At 37.5% G+C, this 24,346-nt stretch overlaps 1 protein-coding gene across 1 annotated transcript in view; it reads left to right on the top strand.

Moving 5' to 3' along the window:
• Positions 1-6,957: 6,957 nt before the first annotated feature.
• The window catches only part of LOC133635371 (regulator of G-protein signaling 5-like), a 46,408-nt gene continuing 29,019 nt past the window's right edge, over positions 6,958-24,346 (top strand). Inside the window, exons 1-3 of the mRNA XM_062028511.1 lie at positions 6,958-7,110; positions 8,296-8,409; positions 13,680-13,741. Of these exons, the coding sequence (XP_061884495.1) occupies positions 7,067-7,110; positions 8,296-8,409; positions 13,680-13,741 (220 nt within the window). The 5' untranslated portion in view covers positions 6,958-7,066. The remainder of the gene's footprint in view (positions 7,111-8,295; positions 8,410-13,679; positions 13,742-24,346) is intronic.

Here is a 24,346-nt window from a genome sequence, read left to right as displayed (position 1 = left end):
ACTGTTTTAATGACATTCAGACTTTACTTAAATCAATAACAGAGCAGCATCTCCTCTTCCGGGGCTCAATAATGCAACAACGCCGAAAATGTGTCCCGTGTAAAAATGTCCGACTGCAACCCTCTAATAACTAAAGTTCCGTGGGTGAATAATGTAAACTCACTACACCGGTATGTTTTACTGCTTTCATGGCGAGTTTACTGAAAGATATAAGTAGGAACTTTATGCTATTTCATATTAGAAATGGCAACAGCGGAAGGTGAATGCTACATAACAAGAAGGTAGAGAAAAAAGAAGAAGATTATCGACTACGGTGTCGACACAGACTACAGTGGCGGACGCGCGCACATTTTCAGGACTTATGCAGATCTCAAATACACATCAGCAGGTACCAGAAGATAAGAAAAGTTGGTTTTGCGTAATATTGCAAAACAAAACGCCATATAATGTCTGCTAATAGGTGCCATTTTGCGATCCTTATACACACACCACAATAATACTTGTATGTTTAATGCGCCGACAATCCATCAAGCGATGCGGCTTCATACTTTACCAAGTCGTACTAAAAACATTTTGACAGATTTTTGAGTGCCGTGTGTAATGTTCTATATTCTCAATGGAACATTTAAAGTTTTGGTGTTGTTTACTGGCGTCATCTTCTTGCAGTTTACACGTATCTCTTATGAGTGACTGCCATCTACTGTTCACACTTATCATTACACCATGTACCAAATAAAATTGCTGTGGGGTCGGTAACCAGAATTATGCCGTACATTAGGCGCACCGGGTTATAAGGCGCACTGTCGTTTTTTTAGAAAATTAAATGATTTTAAGTGCGCCTTATAGTCCGAAAAATACGGTAGGCTACCCGGGCTGCCCAGTCCGGATATATTGAGAGCCACCAACTAGAATGTGTTGTTACAGCTAAGCATAGCAACGGAGAAAAACTTAATTCAAGCTCACAGCAAAGCCAAATGACTTGCATAAGATGGGTAAGTGCAAGTTCAGTGATTTTCGGCTCCGGAACGATCAATTTAATGAATGTCTATAGTCGGTGGATGGAAACGTATAAAGTGTTTAGGACCCGTTCAGGATGTGGAGCCATCAAGGAGTGAAGTGTTTGTAAAAGTCAGAAGATAAGTCTGTGTCAAATGATGCTGAAACGCCACAAACACTTGCACAACTTTACAAGGATCAGCTTAACCCCCCAAAATGAGTGTTATGTGGATTAAGTGGCGCCAATCGCCTAAATCAGGGGTGCTCATTACGTCGATCGCGATCTACCGGTCAATCACGGAGGGTGTGTCAGTCGATCCCCAGCCAGGCATTAAAAAAATAGTCCTAAAAATGAGCGATCATAAATCTTCACTTTGACGTCACTTTCGTCACTTGATTGACATTCACGGCACCTGAGAGTCTTCTGAGATGACGCTGGCTGCTGCCAGCTCATTATTAAGAAAAAATTACCGACAGGATGACGGCGAGAAACACTTTTTATTTCAACAGACTCGTGACAGCGCCGTACCTGTCGTCAAAACTCCAAAGACCGACTGCACAGTTCCTGCCTTCACAATAAAAGCTCTGCTTCATCCTGCCTGCGCTAAGAGTCTCAGAAAGCTGGCGTGCACAAGCTAGCAAGCTACGGAGTTTGCCGCCAATATATTTCTTGTAAAGTGTGCACTGTATACAAAGGAGTACAGAAGCTGGACAAATAAGATGCCAAAAACCAACCACTTTCATGTGGTATTGGACAGAAAGGATGACTTTTTTTCTCCTCCATTTGAAAATGCGGACGTTATCAGCACTACTGTCTGATTCCTATCAAAGCTAGTCATCAGAATCAGGTAATACACCAACTTATATTCTTGTCTTCCTGAAAGAAAGGAATCTACCGTATTTCCTTGAAGAGCCGCAGGGGCGCTAATTAATTTAAAACCTCCTGTCACTCCGGCGTTTACCGGAAACCGGCGGGATGGCCGTGCATGCGGTAATTATTTTAAAACCTCTTCTCACTCCGGCGTTTACCAAAAGAAATGCGGTAAATTTAGGCGTGCGCTTTGAGTGTGATGTAAGCATACCATCATGAAAAGTACATTTAATAAAAAAAACAACGTTATTATGGTCTTACCTTTACTTATAAATTAAGTCCATGCGCAGCTCCTTCTGACCAAAAGCATCGATGACTTTGTTATGTTATTATTGTTTTCTTCTGTACACAGGTTCAGGATCGTCAGTCACATCTTCATTCCTGTGCTGCATTGGCATTGTTTCAAAGTCAGTAGGTGTAGATGAAACATCGGACTCAGCTGTTGCTTGGTTTGAAACAGTCTCTGGAACCTCAGCAAACTGCGACGATTGCGACATAGTATCTGTCCTTCTTCACTCCTGGTACCATGTTATTGTTTTTAAATAACACATCGTTGGATGATTTGTAGAACTGTCTTTTAATCACGATCACATATTACCAACGCTACTTCAACACTCGTGCGTACAAGGTGTGTTCCTCTCTGAAGAGTCCTACCTGACACATAGTACGGTATATATTGGTTCCTAGTCATTTGTAGACTCTTACTACCACCATGTGGTCAAACACTATCATTACAAACTTGTTTGTAGAAGTATTATTTTTCTTCAGTTTTCAAAGTCTCTATGTCTCGATGGAGATATTCCTTTAATTATTACCTCCTGCTTCGATTGAAAGTCCAGTTTAGAAAACTGTTTTATTTTAGATATGTAATCCTCCTTGTTAAAAGTCAAGGCGAGGGGGAAAAAAACGATCTCTTGCTGCCACTTCTTCTGCTGCCGAGTACCAGCAGTCGCAAGAAGGATCACTAGCGCCCTCTACCACCAAAAGGCGGGAGTCATTTAATGATTCATAATATTTGACACACGCAGCTACGGTATATTAATAAAACATAGCTGCTTACTGTTCTTTTTAGCATACCGGTATTCAATAGCTTGGACTTTAAATCCTACTGAATAGCTCTTAATCTTTTTGCCTTTGTGCGATTTCAAACTATTGAAATCAGCTTCCTCCATTTTGAAAAGGAGGACAGGTAAAGCGTCACTCGTGACGTCACGAATTTGACCCGGTGGAAGTTCTTAGCATATGCTAATTATTTTGCGAAACGAGTTTGACCCGGCGAAAATTCTAGACATGCGTTAATAAAATTAATATTTTGCGAAACGAATTTGATCCGGCGTTAATAATGAACCGGCGATAAGGCCAAGCATGCGTTAATTATTTTGAGAAACGAGTTTGACCCAGCAGTAATTCTAGACGTGCGAATACTATATTCCCTGCGCCAATTCAAGGAAATACGGTATATGTGTTAAACATGCTTGCATTATCTTTAAACACCTTTAACTTGTTAACAATATGTGTTAAACATCCTTGCATTATCTTTAAACACCTTTAACTTGTTAACAATATTAACTATATGTGTTAAACATGCTTGCATTATCTTTAAACACCTTTAACTTGTTAACAATATTAACTATATGTATTAAACATTCTTGTATTATCATTAAACACCTTTAATTTATTAAAAATATTAACTGTATGTGTTAAACATGCTTGCATTATCATTAAACACCTTTAACTTGTTAACAAAAACATATATTTCATAAATAAGTAAATATAAATTATATATATGAATGAGGTAGATCCCCGCGACTTGATCAATTGAAAAGTAGCTCGCCTGGAGAAAAAGTGTGAGCACCCCTGGCCTAAATAGATCAATATGAGATATTTACTAGTGAAATCATACTATTACATGCAGTAAACACACGCTAATTTCTCTGTGCTAGTTGCGTAATCACAGCAATAAAACTAATAAGAAAACCATAATTCTCATTTTATTTCTATTATTTATTCCAATAATTTTAGGGCAGCTTCTCATCCCTCATCTTTTCTCCAAGTGTATATGAACACATCAAAAGCATTAAAGGTTGTCGGTTTAGTGTTTACACTCAGTTTATGGTTGTGTGAGGAAAGCAAGGGAGACTTGCCAATGTCATATTGTCATGCTTAAATAAAAAATAGTCTTTGTGTATTGGCAATATGTTTTCAAAAAAGTCACAAAAAAACAGGTCCAAATGTATTCATACACACCAGATACAAAATGAGCTGAGCACATTTGAAGGTTATGCACATTATTCACATCCAAATTCTGTTTGAGGCTTGCAAGCCATATTCGCCTTCTTTCTTTTTAGACAATTACTCTGTCTGCACTCTGTTTTTCACAACGTTGTGCAGATACATTAGTACTGTAGATGTTTTTATCGGTTTGCTCCATTCTCACAGCCGAAAAAACACTGCAAAAGTTACCCATTTAGTCCCTTTCACAGACAATATATTGTTGTGCTTTCCTCTACTATTGCTGACGTTCTGGTTGTTGATGTTACATGTTACACTTGATATGAAGCACACTGCAACTTTTGTAAGAAAACAATACTATGGCAAATCTGAAAAATGACTGTTACAACGGTTGCTAATATTTTTTTTCAATTTGTTTACAATAGAGAATCTTCTGGTGTATTTAGGGAGTTTTTTTCTTAGAGAGTAGCAAGTTTCCCTACTACTCTCTGGGAAAAATCCCCTGAAGAGCAGGGAAACCTGTGAAACAGGCTTGTAGGGATGAAATAGCCTCCGTGTTTTTTCCTGACCTAACGAATATTCCGCTCTACCCCGGAATTGAGCACTTTCTAACTGATAAACCACAGTAACTAGAGACGATAAATACTTTAAAATGTAATATTGGAAATTATCGGTATCTGTTTCAACCTCCCGACAAAGCTCAAATAAAATCTCGTTGACATGTATGACTTAAGTGTTATTATGACAATGACAATAAAGGAATTGATTGATTGATTGATTCCCGGGAGACTCCCAAATTTCAGTGCCCCTCCCGAAAATCTCCCGGGGCAACCATTCTCCGGAATTTCTCCCGATTTCCACCCGGAAAACATTATTGCCTTTAGCGTCCTCTACAACCTGTCGTCACGTCCGCTTTTCCTCCATACAAGCAGCGTGCCGGCCCAGTCACATAATATATGCGGCTTTTACACACACATAAGAGTATGCAAGGCATACTTGGTCAACAGCCATATAGGTCACACTGAGGGTGGCGGTATAAACAACTTTAACACTGTTACAAATATGCGCCACACTGTGAACCCACACCAAACAAGAATGACAAACACATTTTGGGAGAACATCCGCACCGTAACACAACATAAACACAACAGAACAAATACCCAGAACCCCTTGCAGCACTAACTCTTCCGGGATGCTACAATATACACCCCCCGCTACCACCAAACCCCGCCACCCCAACCCCGCCCACCTCAACCCCGCCCCAATGCATCCAGCAGGGCATCACAACAAAATTAGGCATAATAATGTGTTAATTCCACGACTGTATGTATCGGAATCGGTAATTAAGAGTTGGACAATATCGGTAAAAAAGCCATTGTCGGCTATAACCTCGGCTATATATATATATATATATTATATATATATATATATATATATATATATATATATATATATATATATATATATATATATATATATATATATATATATATATACTACCGTTCAAAAGTTTGGGGTCACATTGAAATGTCCTTATTTTTGAAGGAAAAGCACTGTACTTTTCAATGAAGATAACTTTAAACTAGTCTTAACTTTAAAGAAATACACTCTATACATTGCTAACGTGGTAAATGACTATTCTAGCTGCAAATGTCTGGTTTTTGGTGCAATATCTACATAGGTGTATAGAGGCCCATTTCCAGAAACTATCACTCCAGTGTTCTAATGGTACAATGTGTTTGCTCATTGGCTCAGAAGGCTAATTGATGATTAGAAAACCCTTGTGCAATCATGTTCACACATCTGAAAACAGTTTAGCTCGTTACAGAAGCTACAAAACTGACCTTCCTTTGAGCAGATTGAGTTTCTGGAGCATCACATTTGTGGGCTCAATTAAACGCTCAAAATGGCCAGAAAAAGAGAACTTTCATCTGAAACTCGACAGTCTATTCTTGTTCTTAGAAATGAAGGCTATTCCACAAAATTGTTTGGGTGACCCCAAACTTTTGAACGGTAGTGTATATATATATATATATATATATATATATATATATATATATATATATATATATATATATATGTATATATATTTCGTGCACAAATTGACGCTATTTCAGCGCGCTTGCCCGACACTGCGGCGCAAGCGCGATGTCACGTTATCGATGGGAAAATGCATTTTTAGACAATATGATTTGCCTGAGTGGCTAGGCGGTCCCGAGAATAACAAACGGAGAGAAGATATTACAAAGGACAAATTATTAAAAAAAAAATTTAAAATTAAAATATATATATATATTTTGTTTTTGTTTTTTTTAACTTGGGACTTCCCGCGGGCCAGATTTTGGACCCTGGCGGGCAGAATCCGGGGGCAATAGTTTGGGGACCCCTCTCCTAGTTTATATACATTATTTGGAACCTCGATTTACACCGCTGGAGTTTTAGATACTATGTCAGCTTTAGCCATTTAATCCGAATCTCTCAAATCTATTATTGGAATGACATGTTGGTGAAAAGTTAAAGTGGTCCTGCCTCATGCCGTGAAGACAGAAATATTTACTTAAGCGCTCAGTGCGGGGATGAGCGCAACTCAAATGAATATACGGAACACATATATATTTGACAGAAACAAAAGCAAAAAAAAGAAAAATATTACATCTTTGACGCGAGGTCAGGGTTTGTTTAAAGGGTGAAGATAACGCAAAAAGGTTTTCATTAGGCGGTTCTCAAGCTTCACTTACATAAAGAGGTGTTCACATGTAAACATTGCTTCTCCTTTGTCCAGACTGCTGCACACATTCCAGTCTGATTGGCTTAACTTTTGGCTCACCGCCCAGAGAGTCACTCCTTAAAAGCCCCCGTGTGTTGAAAGCTAGGGTCAGAAAGCAAGATCCACTTTCAGGCTCACATTGGACTTAAACGCTGAATATTAAACCGATTTTGAAACTGCGTGTCTGAAGGTTCTGCAAAATGTGTAAAGGATTAGCTGCCCTGCCCCAAACCTGCCTTGTAAGGTGAGACCCGCTGCTTTTTTGTTTTTATCAGACTTGATTTTGTTATTTCATCATATTTATCTGACATGGAACCTGATTCAAGAAATATATTTGGTAGGATTAAGATCTTTAAGATTAGAACACCTGAATTTCCATTATTGATGTCTGAAAATGCAGATTGCGTGACTAAACTAAAGCGCTATATTTCATGTTACTGCTAGTATTTTTTATTGCAAATAGTGTTTGGTGTTTTAGGCTGTTCAAGGTAGAAATAGTCACCAATATTACTAAGGGCTATCAAAAATAAGGAGTTAACTCATGTGAGTTATAAAAAAAAAAGTAATACATCAGTCATGTATACACGCAGATTAAACACGCAATTTTGACCATGCATGCGCCTTTGAAGACAAAACTGTTACCGGGTTTGAACAAATGACGTGCATTCGAGTTAAGTTATGTTAGCTACCTCTCTTTGTTTATAATTAATATTTTATGCTGGCCTTTTTTTTTTTTTTTGCTGCAGCTGTTACATATACTGTAATACTGTACGTGGTAATTGGGATTTGTATATATTCTATAATAATATAATACATCAGTATATATTATATACTGTGTATATAATATGTAAAAATTACATATGTTATATTTTATATTGCTACTATGGTACATTTTTTGTCTATTAATACCTGCATTATCCTTTCCATCCTTTGAAACTGAGCTACTGTGTGGAACAATTTTCCTTGTGGATCAATAAAGTTTGTCTTAGACTAAGTCTAAAGTGTTTAAAAAATACAATTTAAAAAAAATCCTGAATGATATTCTGACAACGTCGAAGTTGTGGCCAAATATTGGAGTTTTTTATTTATTTTATTTTTTAAAGGTAATTTTAATAATGCAAATGACAAATAACCTTAGATTATTCATGATTATTCCAACTTTAATGATTAATGATTTATCTGATTAAGAAAATGTGTTATTTGACAGCAATAATGCATTAAGTTGACTTTGATTTGAAAAAAGACTATTTTAATGACACTATTTTGGAGAAATTGGGGATGTTTATTTTTTATATTCCAGGTAGGTGAGATTTATTGCATGAAACATAGACTACATAAACAGACTGTAGTCTTTAGGAACAGTTTATAGGACTCCTTGTGAGAGAGAAGAAGATATCATCTTCCCCCCGCTCTGCTTCGTGTCTTGCAGGGCAAAAGAGATCAAGTCAAAATTGGGAGTTTTGCTGCAAAAGCCAGAACATGCCATTGACCTCATCATCCCCTATCCGGAGAAAACCGAGAAGAAGCCGGAGAAGCTGCAGAAGTAAGTCTCTCCTGCATGGCTAAAAGGAAACACAGGGGTTTTACTGTGTGGTAAATTTAATAATTTGTGGCAAGGTGGCCAGCAACAACAACAGATCAAAACATGTTCAAAATTTCTAAATCATATAACAAATTTAAATAAAACAAAAATGAGGGAAGGGATTATTATTGCTTTGATTTACTTGGCATTAATAAGAACTACAAGAGTATGATATAAGAGCTGAAAATCTATGAAGGCTTACTTTATTTTATTAATATGCTTTATTGAGTGCAGTCAAACCCAATGCATTGATAAACAAAAGTTATAATGATCAGATACATATTTTGTTGACATTTTAATATTATTTCAGTTGGTTTCCTCTGTTTGATTTTAAGCCTCATAATACACACTCTTCGTCATAAAATGGTCTGGCGAACGTTTTCCAATATTTATTCCAAGACTGAGGCATTCTCCAACACATAGGTGTGAATATCTTATTCATGTTGTCTCTTTACGATTTATTTAAAGTTCTTTCTCAAGGATGGAACAATAATATAAGTATATATCCAGGGATTTCTCAAAAAAAAAAAAGTGCATTATTTTGAATTCATTTTGAAAGACCGAAAATAAACAATTATTGGTTTTCCAGTGAAAAAGGGAAAGCTGCAAAAAAAACCTGAAACACCAACAAAAAAAAAACAGTTTACGCAAATATGAAGACTGGCATTGAAAATACGTCATGATACAAAAAATATCCACCATGTATATATATTTTTTAGTTTTCTATTAGTTTGTTGCCAAAACAACTTTTTTAACAATGTCAACTTTTTTTCCCCATTCCAAATTTTACTACCAGTGTTTAGGCTCCATAAAGAGTGAGTGGTTGGTGAAAAAATATTAAAAAACAATGGCTAGCAAATATCACCAAAAAATTTACATAAACAAAATGCCTAAATAAATTCTGAGGAAAAATAACTAGCAACTACGAAAAATGGAAAAGGGAAAACAATTGGCCTGGAATCCAGGAAGGCAAACTAATAACAACAAAGGGTGCAAAGACAAGGCAGTCTAGTCAAAGTATCAGAATCAGAACCAGAAATACTTTAATAATCCTCCAGGGGAAATTAGGATTTTCAACACAATCCCATTCAAGATCAGACTAACATTACAGGGAGACAGAACAGGATCGCTGACAGGTCTGCCAACCTGCTAACCCTAACCCAAAGAAAGAAAGAAACCTCATAGCCATAGCACACAAACGTGTGTAAGAGGGAAACATCAAAGGACACGTTAAAGACATTAAAAGAGCAGAGCTGATGCAACCAGCCACTTCTACACACAGCCACAAGAGTAAAACATCAACAACAACAACAAAAAAACATATACACTGTGGTGGCCTCTGCGGTGTTCCACGCCATCGTCTGCTGGGGTGGGGGGGAGCATGGCCAGAGACAGGAGCAGACCCAAAAAAGCAACCAAGAGAGCCGACTCCACCCTCGGCCGCCCACCAATTATCGGCCAGTTTCCAGTCTGCATGGATGAGCGAGGATACGTCTAAGGAAACCGAGGTGTCCGATACCTGCTCATTCAGCCAAGACACGGACAAGCTCGGTCCGTGGCGCTCAGCGCCAGCTCCGCGGCCCTGTCTCTTCATCCGCATGCCCTCCAGATCTCTCCAAACGGACTCTGGTGTGGAACCAGTAGCTGGTGTCCATGGCCAAAAGACTCCCGGGAGGCAGATCCAGAAGTTCACAAAAAAGCACCGCAGAAGTCATGAAAGTGCCACCCCTTGTCACACAGTCCCAAAGGGTCCCGACCCAAAAGGCAAAAAAAAAACCACATGAAAACAAGAAACATGAAATCCACGTGGATTAATGAGCAAAAAAAGGCAAGAATAGTCATCACACTGCAAAAAGTCAGTGTTCAAAAACAAGAAAAAAAATTAAGCAAAATTAACTGCCAATAGAACAAGAAAATTCTGCTTGTCAAGACTTTCCAAAACAAGTCAAATTAGCTAACCTCAATGAACCCAAAAATACCTTAAAATAAGTATATTCACACTAATAAGTGCACTTTTCTTGGTAGGAAAAAACAAATGAGACCTTTTTGCTCAATATGTTGAAAAATTTTCTTAAATTAAAGGCCTACTGAAACCCACTACTACCGACCACGCAGTCTGATAGTTTATATATCAATGATGAAATCTTAACATTGCAACACATGCCAATACTGCCGGGTTAACTTATAAAGTGCAATTTTAAATTTCCAGGCAAACTTCCGGCTGAAAACGTTTCGATATGATGACGTTTGCGCGTGACGTCAATGGTTGAAGCGGAAGTATTCGGAGCCCATTGAATCCAATACAAAAAGCTCTGTTTTCATCTCAAAATTCCACAGTATTCTGGACATCTGTGTTGGTGAATCTTTTGCAATTTGTTTAATGACAAATGAAGACTGCAAAGAAGAAAGTTGTAGGTGGGATCAGTGTATTAGCGACGGACTACAGCAACACAACCAGGAGGACTTTGAGGATAGCAGACGCGCTAGCCGAACGACCTCACCTTGACTTCCTCCGTCTCCGGGCCGCCAACCGCATCAGTGATCGGGTGAAGTCCTTCGTCGTACCGTCGATCAGCAAAAATATGGCAATATCGCGAAATGATCAAGTATGACACATAGAATGGATCTGCTATCCCCGTTTAAATAAAAAAAAAATCATTTCAGTAGGCCTTTAAGTAAATGCTAGTGCCATTATCTTGACATAATGATATGCGCTCGGCATCATGATTTTTTTTTTCATGCTTGAAGTAAGAACTTATTACTTTAAAAAAGTAGTTTTATACTTGTGAGTGTTGATGACACAGCTTTGCAACAGTTGATATTCTAGTTTCAAGCATGTTTTACTCAATATAGGTCATAAAATCTCAGCAACAAGCTGTAATATCTTACTGAGATCATTTAGGACCAAAACACTTAAAACAAGTAAAAGACTCTAACATAAAATCTGCTTAGTGAGAAGAATTATCTTATCAGATAGAAAATAAGCAAATATCACTCTTATTTGAGATATTTAATCTTACTTAGATTTCAGTTTTTGCAGTGTAGAAATATGAAAAATAACGTTTTTGCTAATGTTCTTTTGTTGTTGTTGTCGCTCTGCCTTCTTCTTTTTTCTATCCAAAGTCAAATACAACAAGCCAACAAGAGAAGTAGCCCACTTTTATCTTTTGTTAAGTAAATCTGTACAGCAGATATGGGCCGTTTACGTCAACAATAGGATTTGCCTGAGTGGCTGGACAGGACAAAAAAAAATGGACGTTGGAAAACCAAGTGTGCAAAAACAGGGAAGTTATGGCTCAGAACTGAGAAAAGCAATCAGCAATGTGTCTGGTGAGCTTTATGAATGGCACTAATTGCTGATTGTGTGCACCTGCCTCGCTGCTCTGGTCCCAGCTGCAGGGCCAGCTGCCTGAAAAAAACCCAAATAAAACCAGGAAATCAACTAAATAAAACATAGAGAAAGACAAAATATAACATGTAAGTCATGCGAGATGTGAGTGGTATAATTAAATACCAGAGTAGAAAAACAATTCAAAGGCAAGAATAATATGAATGTGTTTAAACCCACTGACTGAAACTGTACTGAACAGGAGCAGATGTAATCAGTTGTGAGCAGCTGGCTTCCAGGCAAAAGCCTCTCAGATTAAATGGTTCAAAGGTTTGATTTAGCAAGGCTCTGAAGATGAGATTTGCAGCAACACGAGCTTCTTGCTGATTGTTCTGATTGATCGTCACTGCACTGCATTGCTCTGTTGGGACTAATCAACCTTTTTCACAAGCTTACAGCAATATATATATATATATATATATATATATATATATCTATATATATATATATATATATATATATATATATATATATGTATATATATATATATATATATATATATATATATATATATATATATATATATATATATATATATATATATATATATATATATTAGAGATGTCTGATAATATCGGCCGATAAATGCTTTAAAATGTCATATCAGAAATTATCGGTATCGTTTTTTTATTATCTGTATCGTTGTTTTTTTTATTTTTTATTATTAAATCAACATAAAAAACACAAGATACACTTACAATTAGTACACCAACCCAAAAAAACTCCCTCCCCCATTTACACTCATTAATAACAGAAAGAAACAACCCTTTTGTGTGAATATTTCTGGTTCCTACATTATATTTCAATATATATCACTACAGTCTGCAAGGGATACAGTCCATAAGCACACATGATTGTGCGTGCTGCTTGTCCACTAATAGTACTAACCTTTAACAGTTAATTTTACTCATTTTCATTAATTACTAGTTTCTATGTAACTGTTTTTATATTGTTTTACTTTTTTTTTATTCAAGAAAATGTTTTCAATTTATTTATTTTATTTTTATTTTTTAAAAAGGAACTTATCTCCACCATACCTGGTTGTCCAAATTAGGCATAATAATGTGTTAATTCCACGACTGTATATATCGATATCGGTTGATATCGGTATCGGTAATTAAGAGTTGGACAATATCGTAACATCGGATATCTGCAAAAAAGCCATTATCGGACATCCCTAATATATATATATATATATATATATATATATATATATATATATATATATATATATATATATATATATATATATATATATACATATATATATTACTTTTAATTAATACATTGGTTTTCATACACTTTGGTTTTAGCAAGATTTGGTTTTAAATGGAACATTTTCACCAAATATATGTCTGGGTTTTCATTACAGGTGGGGAAAATCGCCATTAGCGTGTGGTCGATTCATGAATCGATGTACAAATGTCCAAACATCAATTATTTACGTATGTTTAATAAAGTAATACAGACACTTCTAAAATGCAGCAATAATGCTGATAATTGCTGTGTTGTTTCTCGGTTTGGTTCTAACTAGTATATGATTTGCCTGAGTAGCTGGACAGGACAAAAAAAATAAAATAAAAAATATATATAACAAAAAGTGATGTCTTACAATACATGAAAAGTACTTTATAGCCTTTATTTTGCTTAAATAAAAAGTTTAAAATACCCCTTGCACCCTTTGATTTGTCTTTGGGCCCTCAGTAGAAGACCCCTGTTCTGGAGGAACATTTTTTGACACAAACTGAAAACAGAATTATGCATAACCTTTGACATTGAAACCAAAATGTTGTGTTCAGATGATTTCCTGCAGTTTGATTGACATGAAGTATTTTGTGTACAGGCCTTCACCTGAAGAAGCTGCTCAGTGGCGTGAGGGTCTTGACCAAGTCCTGAACAACAACTGTAGGTCTACTTCCTTTGCTATTCCAGTCACAATTTTTCTTTGCTTAAGTTATACATTTTAAATATGGATTTTTTTTTCTTAGTTTAGTTTAGTCTTTATTTGAAGGGACAATGCACAGAAACATTAAGCTCAAAGACATACACTATATTGCCAAAAGTATTTGGCCGCCCATCCAAATGATGAGAATCAGGAGTCCTAATCACTTGGCCTGGTGTATAAAATCAAGCACTTAAGCATGGAGTCTTTCTACAAACATTTGTGAAAGAATGGGCCGCTCTCAGTGATTTCCAGCGTGGAACTGTCATAGGATGCTACCTGTGCAACAAATCCAGTCGTGAAATTTCCTCGCCCCTAAATATTCCAAAGTCAACTTTATTATAAGAAAAGTGAAGAGTTTGGGAACAACAGCAACTCAGCCACAAAGTGGTAGGCCACGTAAACTGACAGAGAGCGTAAAGCGCGTAGTCCAAAGACTTTCTGCACAGTCAGTTTCTACAGAGCTCCAAACTTCATGTGACCTTCAATTAGCCCACGTACAGTACGCAGAGAGCTCTTCATTGAATGTGTTTCCATGGCCGAGCAGCTGCATCTAAGCCATACATCACCAAGTCCAATGCAAAGCGTGGGATGCAGTGGTGTAAAGCACGTCACAACAGGACTTTAGAGCAGTGGAGACGCCTTCTCTGGAGTGATGAATCACGCTTTTCCATCTGGCAATCTGATGGACCAGTCTGGGTTTGGATGTTGTCAGGAGACATTTCGGACTGCATTGTGCCGAGTGTGAAATTTGGTGGAGGAGGAATTATGGTGTGGGGTTGTTTTTCAGGAGCTGGGCTTGGCCCCTTAGTTCCAGTGAAAGGAACTTTGAATGCTCCAGGATACCAAAACATTTTGGACAATTCCATGGGATGGCACTTCAAGTTAATTTGTGAGTAAAGGCAGGTGGCCAAATACTTTTGGCAATAATATAGTGTATATGTCCTGCACCAGAATATAGCTAAACACCTCATTTCCATCTGCAGTCCCTGGCTACCTAAATTAAATAGATACAAAAAAACATGCAATAAAACTATGTATGCATGTAATCAAATTAAGAAAAGTCATAAAATGCCCTTTCATTGACACATACTTAATATACAATACAACCACCCCTCCTTTACATCATAACACATAGACAATACATGCTCTTGTTCACATCTGTCATCATTTGTAAAAACAAACATGATTTTAACACACACCTCACAGTTTACAACATTCTTCTCATGCATAAATATAATACACAATAAGTTGACATGTCAAACATAGTGCCCACCTCAATGAGCAGCTTTGATTGCCTCAAAACAGCAGCTTGGAATTTGGGACATGCTCTCCCTGAGAGAGCATTAGGAGGTTGAGGTGGGCGTGGTTAGAGGGGGGGTGGTATATATTGTAGCGTCCCGGAAGAGTTAGTGCTGCAAGGGGTTCTGGGTATTTGTTCTGTTGTGTTTATGTTGTGTTACAGTGCGGATGTTCTCCCGAAATGTGTTTGTCATTCTTGTTTGGTGTGGTTTCACAGTGTGGCGCATATTTGTAACAGAGTTAAAGTTGTTTATACGGTCACCCTCAGTGTGACCTGTATGGCTGTTGATCAAGTATGCTTGCATTCACTTGTGAGTGTGTCAAAAGCCATAGATATTATGTGATTGGGCCGGCACGCAAAGGCACTGCCTTCAAGGTTTATTGGCGCTCTGTACTTCTTCCTACGTCCTTGCACACAGCTGCGTTTTAAAAAGTAATACATTTTACTTTTTGAAACCGATACCGATAATTGTGAAACCGATACCGATAATTTACGATATTACATTTTAAAGCATTTATCGTCCGACAATATCGGCAGTCCGATATTATCGGACATCCCTACTAAACAGTGATGGTGGTGTTGTGGTTTTCGGTCAATGATTTTGAGAGATTGTTTGTGCAAGGATTCATTTTGCTTGCCTGGGACCAACATGTGATACAATAATAAAAACGAGATATAATAATTGCATTGAAATTGCCTTTAACTCGACTTCCTTACTACACGTGTCATAAGAAAATACAAAAATTTGAAAGTTCATTCAAGTGTTCCATTTAACTAATTTTTTTCATGCCACACTGCAAAAAGTCAGTGTTCAAAAACAAGAAAAAAAAATAAAAAATTAGGGGTATTTTATTTGAACTAAGCAAAATTATTTGCCTATAGAACAAGAAAATGCGGCTTGTCAAGACTTTCCAAAACAAGTAAAATTAGCTAACCTCAATGAACTCAAAAATACCTTAAAATAAGTATATTGTCACTAATAAGTGCATTTTTTTTGGTAGAAAAAAAAAAGACACCTTTTTGCTCAATATGTTGAAAAATATTCTTAAATGAAGTAAATGCTAGTGCCATTATCTTGACATAATGATATGCGCTCTGCATCAGGATTTTTTTGTCATGCTTGAAGTTAGAAATTATTACTTTAAAAAAGTAGTTTTATACGTGTGAGTGTTGATGACACAGCTTTGCAACAGTTGATATTCTAGTTTCAAGCATGTTTTACTCAATATAGGTCATAAAATCTCAGCAATAAGCTGTAATATCTTACTGAGATCATTTAGGACCAAAACACTTAAAACAAGTAAAACACTAACATAAAATCTGCTTAGTGAGAAGAATTATTTTATCAGACAGAAAAGAAGCAAATATCTCCCTTATTTGAGATATTTAATCTTACTTAGATTTCAGTTTTTGCAGTGCACTTGTAATCATTTATTAAACTTTTTTGTCCCCATAATCTTATGGATTTTCTCGTCCCCCCAAAAAATGCTGACAGCAATGACACTGATGATGGATAATGTTTTGCAAGCAGCAGTAAACACTCCAGCTAGTACTTCACTGAAGTGCTCCCTGTGCATAAAAACAAGCTAAATGCAGACAGTGGAACTTTGTGGGTGGCGGAAGAATGTTCAGTCTCTCCTGCACTGACTCGAGCGGAGAGATTAATGTTTCCTCTATGTTTGCATGCGTAAATGCATTTGTATACACACTTTTATTTATGAGCCCGCTTTTGTTTCTGTTAACCACATTTTTCAAAGTAGTGACTCTCTTAAATGTACTGGAATTTGCCGAAATTCAAATTGATGTGAAGGCATTCTGGCCCCAAATGTGTCCGCGCATGTAAGAAAGCTGAGTCACAGTATATGTATATATTGACCCAAAACACAGAGCTAAAAATATTCAAAAATGGGACTGGACTCTCGCCCTCCTTATGGACTGAGCCCCACTTACACAATTTTTTCGACCGCACGTACAACATATTTCTTACAGTGGTAAGTCTGTTTTGGTACATACCGATTTTAGTAGGATTAAACACACAGTGACTCAATCTATGTGCTTTTATTCGTAAGTAGTGTTTCAAAATAAAATAAAACAATCAAATCTACATGTAGCATATCAGAATCAGAATCAGAATTACTTTATTAATCCCCGAGGGGAAATTAAGATTTTCAGTACAATCCCATTCAAGAGCAGACAAACATCATAAGGAGACAGAACAGGATCGCTGACGGGTCTGCCAACTTCCGGCACCCCTTACAAAAAAGGTGAGAAACAGGTTAAAAATGTTGAAGTGAGAAAAAAAAAAAATTTCAGTCTTAGCCTGGGCCCCTGGAGAAGGGGTCCAGACTGAGGCCATGGAAAAAACACCTCATAGCCATAGCACACATAAACATGTGTGTAAGAGGGAAACATCAAAGGACATTAAAGACATTAAAAGAGCAGAGCTGATGCAACCGGCCACTTCTACACACAGCCACAAAAGTAAAACAACAACAATAACAAAAACATATACACTGTGGTGGCCTCTGTGGTGTTCCACGCCATAGTCCGCTGGGGTAGAGGGAGCATAACCAGAGACAGGAGCAGACCCAACAAAGCAACCGACTCCAGCCTTGGCCGCCCACCAACTCTCGGCCAGTGTCCAGTGGATGAACGAGGATACGTCCAAGGAGACCGAGGTAAAGTGAAGTGAAGTGAATTATATTTATATAGCACTTTTTCTCTAGTGACTCAAAGCGCTTTACATAGTGAAATCCAATATCTAAGTTACATGTAAACCAGTGTGGGTGGCACTGGGAGCAGGTGGGTAAAGTGTCTTGCCCAAGGACACAACGGCAGTGACTAGGATGGTGGAAGCGGGGATTGAACCTGGAACCCTCAGGTTGCTGGCACGCCCAGCCTACCAACCGCCCTATACCCTATACCGAGGTGTCCGATACCTGCTCATTCTGCCAAGACACTGTGAAGCGTGTCCGTCCCGACGCTCAGCTCGAGCTCCGCAGTCCTGTCTCTTCATCCGCATCTCCTCCAGTCTCTCCAAATGGACTCTGGTGTCTCCGTGGCCAAAAGGCTCCCGGGAGGCAGGTCCAGATGTTCACAAAAAAGCACCGCAGAAGTCACGAAAGTGCCACCCCTTGTCACACAGTCCCAAAGGGTCCCGAACGAAAAGGGCAAAAAAGGCATATAGTAATAGTCCAATGAAAGTCAACAATAGCTCTAGAATCGTATTGCCGGAATGTCACTAAATCAGGGGTCACCAACCTTTTTGAAACCAAGAGCTACTTCTTGGGTACTGATTAATGCGAAGGGCTACCAGTTTGATACACACTTCAATAAATTGCCAGAAATAGCCAATTTGCTCGATTTACCTTTAACTCTATGTTATTATTAATAATTAATGATATTTACACTTAATTGAACGGTTTAAAAGAGGAGAAAACACACAAAAAAATGACAATTACATTTTGAAGCATAGTTTATCTTCAATTTCGACTCTTTAAAATTCAGAATTCAACCGAAAAAAAGAAGAGAAAAACTAGCTAATTCGAATCTTTTTGAAAAAATTAAAAAAATAATTTATGGAACATCATTAGTAATTTTTCCTGATTAAGATTCATTTTAGAATTTTGATGACATGTTTTAAATAGGTTCAAATCCAATCTGCACTTTGTTAGAATATATAACAAATTGGACCAAGCTATATTTCTAACAAAGACAAATCATTATTTCTTCTAGATTTTCCAGAACCAAAATTTTAAAAGAAATTCAAAAGACTTTGAAATAAGATTTAAATTTGATTCTACAGATTTTCTAGATTTGCCAGAATAACTTTTTTGAATTTTAATCATAATAAGTTTGAAGAAATATTTCACAAATATTCTTCGTCGAAAAAACAGAAGCTAAAATGAAGAATTAAATTAAAATATATTTATTATTCTTTACAATAAAAACAATTTTTTACATTGATTTAAATTGTCAGGAAAGAAGAGGAAGGAATTCAAAAGGTAAAAAGGTATATGTGTTTAAAAATCCTAAAATCATTTTTAAGGTTGTATTTTTTTCTCTAAAATTGTCTTTCTGAAAGTTATAAGAAGCAAAGTAAAAAAATTAATGAATTTATTTAAACAAGTGAAGACCAAGTCTTTAAAATATTTTCTTGGATTTTCAAATTCTATTTGAGTTTTGTCTCTCTTAGAATTAAAAATGTCGGGCAAAGCGAGACCAGCTTGCTAGTAAATAAATAACATTTAAAAAATATTTGAGCTATTTTTTAGAACAGGCCAGCGGGCTACTCATCTGGTCCTTAAGGGCTACCTGGTGCCCGCGGGCACCGCGTTGGTGACCCCTGCACTAAATGGACCACACTGCTACGGTTTTTTTTCACAGGTTAGAACAGCACATAAATATTCACAGCGCTTCACTTTTTCCAATTTTTTCAAATAAATTTTGCAAATGTATTCATACTAAAAAAAAAACATATGTACATAAGTATTTACAGCATTTGCTCACCACTTTGTTGATGCACCTTTAGCAGCAATTACAACCTCGTGGCTTTTTGAATAGCTTGGCACACCTATCTTTTAGCAATTTCGCCCAATCCTCTTTGCAGGACCTTTCAAGCTCCATCAGGTTGGATGAGAAGCATTTTTTTTTATCCAGAATGTCTCTGTACATTCATCTTTCCCTCTAGCCCGGGGGTCGGCAACCCGCGGCTCTAGAGCCACATGCGGCTCTTTAGCGCCGCCCTAGTGGCTCTCTGGAGATTTTTCAAAAATGTATGAAGAATGGAAAAAGATGAGGGGAAAAAAATCTATTTTTTTGTTTTAGTATGGTTTCTGTAGGAGGACAAACATGACACAAACCTCCCTAATTGTTATAAATCACACTGTTTATATTAAACATGCTTCACTGATTCGAGTATTGGGCGAGCGCCGTTTTGTCCTACTTATTTTGGCGGTCCTTGAACTCACCGTATAGTTTGTTTACATGTATAACTTTCTCCGACTTTCTAGGACGTGTTTTATGCCACTTCTTTTTCTGTCTCATTTTGTCCACCACACTTTTAACGTTGTGCATGAATGCACAGAGGTGAGTTTTGTTGATGTTATTGACTTGTGTGGAGTGCTAATCAGACATATTTGGTCACTGCATGACTGCAAGCTAATCGATGCTAACATGCTATTTAGGCTAGCTATATGTACATATTGCATCATTATGCCTCATTTGTAGCTATATTTGAGCTCATTTAGTTTCCTTTAAGTCCTCTTAATTAAATGTACATCTCATGACACATTTAATATGGCTTTTAATTTTTTGCGGCTCCAGACAGATTTGTTTTTGTATTTTTGGTCCAATATGGCTCTTTCAACATTTTGGGTTGCCGACCCCTGCTCTAGCCTGACGAGTCTCCCAGTTCCTGCCGTTGAAAAACATCCCCACAGCATGATGCTGCCACGCTTTTGGACCTTAGGCTCTTGTATCCAGTTTTAAAACCAGGGAGGAGGGAAGGAAACAGACGGACGTAGCAATTCTTCTTACATAGCGTTCTTACATTCATTTTCATTTATCATTTAATGGATCGATGTATTGACTATCGGCTAAGTCCTACAATTGTATCCATTTTCAATGCCTCAGGACATCACATTTAATGTTTTTTAATGACATTCAATGCTTTTTAATGCCCCGCGGAAACCCTGATAATGACTGAGACAAAATCTGGTTGCAGGAAAACATGCAACTTTTCTCTGACTACAATTGAACATTCACCCACCGAAAATGCTACCTTTTGATCACTGTTAGAATAATTATGTGTAAGTTATCACACGACTCTTATGCTTAAAGGCCGTTGCTATAGTTATTATCAATTGTGCTGAAGTTGTACTTTTCTATCTATGCAAAGGGACAATTTGCAATCTTGGATTGCAGTCGTCTCTTATCAGTGTTTGTTTTCCAGAACATCGAGTACCGTGACGCAGACAAAGCAGAGACAGGGCGATATCACGAGTGTCAGCACATTTGCATTTCTGAATAATCATATATTGTGTCTAACTGGGGCTGCTGAAATTACCCCCCTTCCTTCAGAAGCAGCCTCAGTGATGTAACCAGGGACCTCCCAAATAAATAGAGGAGCACAAGGGTCTGGACCTTAGACCATGGTGGGAGATTGTAACTGAGTGTGCAGCCCCAAACGTCGCTCCTCATTGAGCCAAAGTGAACTCTGTCCCTGCATGATTCCTTGCTTCTTGTCTGTTTAATAGATGTCATCAGTGTTTGAACCTGACACCACAAACTCAGTAGCTGTTCGGTGACATTAGTCTAGCAGCAGACATGAACTGGGAGCCAGTCAGAACCTGTCTCTCATCATGCTCATCTAAATGAGAAGGCATTCATTTCAATTGAACAAATACTAGCGCTAAAATGATAGGAGGTGTTAGTACCTGTTGTATTCAGATGACGTGCTAGCATTACTGCCGCTGGGATGAGATCGGAGCGGTTCAAAACGCGATGTGTATTTGTATTTATTGCATGTTGTGCGTTCACATGTTTGAATGTCCTCTTGATGACCAAGCTGCCTTATAATTATTACCAGTAGTGCTGTTGCAATCTTTTCTTGTAAAATGTACCCTATTTTTCAGACTATAAGGCGCATTTAAAATCCTTTCATTTTCTCAAAAAATCGACAGTACGCCTTATAATCCGGTGCGCTTAATGTATGGAATAATTCTGGTTGTGCTTACCGCCCTTGAAGCAATTTTATTTGGTACATGGTGTAATGATAAGTGTGATGGTAGTCACACATAAGAGATGCGTGTAGACTGCAATATGACGCCAGTAAACAACACCAAAGCTTTAAATGTTCCATTGAAAATAAAGAATATTACATACGGCACTCAAAAATCTGTCAAAAAGTTTTAGTACGACTTAGAAGCTGCACCGCTTGATGGATTTCATGACTACCGTAGTCAGAGATACAAGTATTACTATGGTGTGTGTACAAGGACCGCAAAATGGCACCCATTAGCACACATATTATCTGGCGTTTTGTTTCACAATATTATGCAAAACCAACTTTTCTTACCTTCTGGTACCTGCTGATATGTATTTGAGATCTGCATAAGTCCTGAAAATTTGTGCACGTCCGTCACTGTAGTCCGTGCCGATGCTGTAGTCGATAAGCTTCTTCTTTTTCACTATCTTCTTGTTATGGGGCATTCATCATCTGCTGTTGCCATTTCTGGTATAAAGTAGCGTAAAGTTCTAACTTATATCTCTCTATGGAAGCGCTAAAACATACCAGTGTAGTGGGTTTACATTATTCACCCACGGAACTTTAGTTATTAGGGAGTTCCGGTCGGACCATTTTTCACGGGACACATTTCCGGTGTTGTTGCACTAATAAGCCACTGATGAGAAGATGCTGCTCCGTTATTCCATCCATCCATCCATCCATTTCTACGGCTTATCACTTTCGGTTCGCGGGGGGTGCTGGAACCTATCTCAGCTACAATTGGACGGAAGGCGAGGTACACCCTGGACAAGTCGCCACCTCATCACAGGGCCAACACAGATAGACAGACAACATTCACACTCACATTCACACACTAGGGCCAATTTAGTGTTGCCAATCAACCTATCCCCAGGTGCATGTCTTTGGAGGTGGGAGGAAGCCGAAGTACCCGGAGGGAACCCACGCAGTCACGGGGAGAACATGCAAACTCCACACAGAAAGATCCAGAGCGCGTATTGTGAGGCAGACGCACTAACCCTTGTTCCATCGTGCTGCTCCGTTATTGATTTAAGTAAAGTCTGAAAGTCATTAAAACTTAAATAAGACCGCCCACAAAATGGCGCATCCTGAAGAGAGTGTCAGAAAGCGGCTTGAAGATGATCTGTAAAACATAATCTATGCAACATTTTGACCAAAGAACCACCATTACATGTTATGTAGACCACAAGGAAGTGTTTTACATTTTTTAAAAATCCTAATATGACTCCTTTAATGCGCCCTATAATCCGGTGCGCCTTTTGTATGAAAAAATACCTGAATAGACCCGATCATCGGCAGTGCGCCTTATAATCCGGTGCGCCCTACGGTCCAGAAAAAACGGTAGTCAACTTTAGAGCGTTTTGTGGTCTGACATCACTACGCACGGTTCTGAACAAAAAACGGTTTTCGATTTTATGTAGCTTGTATTCTATAACAAAATGTTGCCTGCAAGTTCAAACATTTTCGCTATTTCATGAAAAGCTCCTGAAATATGAATATAAAGAGCACCATTGTTTAGTTATGAGAACCAAAAATCCACCATCAAATACTGTTCTGCCCTCACTATATGTGTTGAGGTTATACAGCTTGGCAGACAGCTAACAAACAATGCAAGGCGTCTAATAAAGTTCCGAAGCAGATGAATCCATTTAGGCTCTTTATTGTTGTTGATCTTGCTTTGTGTTTTCCTATCTTTACTTTTGTCTTGCACTGGACTTTTATTTTTGTAAAACTGAAATCTGAAGGAATCAATAAAGTACTATCCATCTATCTACACACAATGACAAATGTATAAGCTATGTGATTCAAATAACATACTGAAATGTAATATACAATATATAAATATTAGCTTTACACAAATATACAGCATTATCATCAAACAAATACTGCAGAGTGTTGAAACTGTTTCGATGGTGGAAATATACGACTGGCCGCCATTTTAAGTCCTCAAAACATCCATTAAAACAGTGTACAAAAATCGTTTTTCAATAAACATCTTACTATCAAATTTAACCAATTTCCACCTTAATATTGAGTTACATAAACAAGTTAAACAGTTTACTTACAGACTTATCTTTTCCAAGGCTTGTAAGAGCTAACACAACTTGTCTACTTCTCAATTGTCTCATGAACTGAACTGATATCGTCAACCCACAAGTGCCCAAACTAATGAAGCGTTGTATTTTCATATCGCCACAAGGTGTCAGTTAGAGTCTACAATAAAATGGGCATAACAAATACAGTGTAGAACCCAGGAGGACAGTCAAGAAAACTCTGAGCGGTCGAGTACTGTTCAAAGTTTAGGAGGACGAGTTTCTATAAAAGAGTGAAATGGGGAGGAAGTGAGAAAAAAAGAATAAAGCGATTAAAATAGTCTTATTGATATTTTTTACTTCGTCACAATATGTAGGTGTTATTAAGCCTATGAATTTATCCATCCATATTCTACCGCTTCCTATTAATATATGATTAATATTAATAATTATATTTAATATTCCA

The sequence above is a fragment of the Entelurus aequoreus genome, linkage group LG19, assembly GCF_033978785.1.
Source record: "Entelurus aequoreus isolate RoL-2023_Sb linkage group LG19, RoL_Eaeq_v1.1, whole genome shotgun sequence".
NCBI classification, from domain to species: Eukaryota; Metazoa; Chordata; class Actinopteri; order Syngnathiformes; family Syngnathidae; genus Entelurus; species Entelurus aequoreus.
Note: the sequence above shows the minus strand (reverse complement) of the source record. Positions and strands in the feature narration are given on the sequence as shown.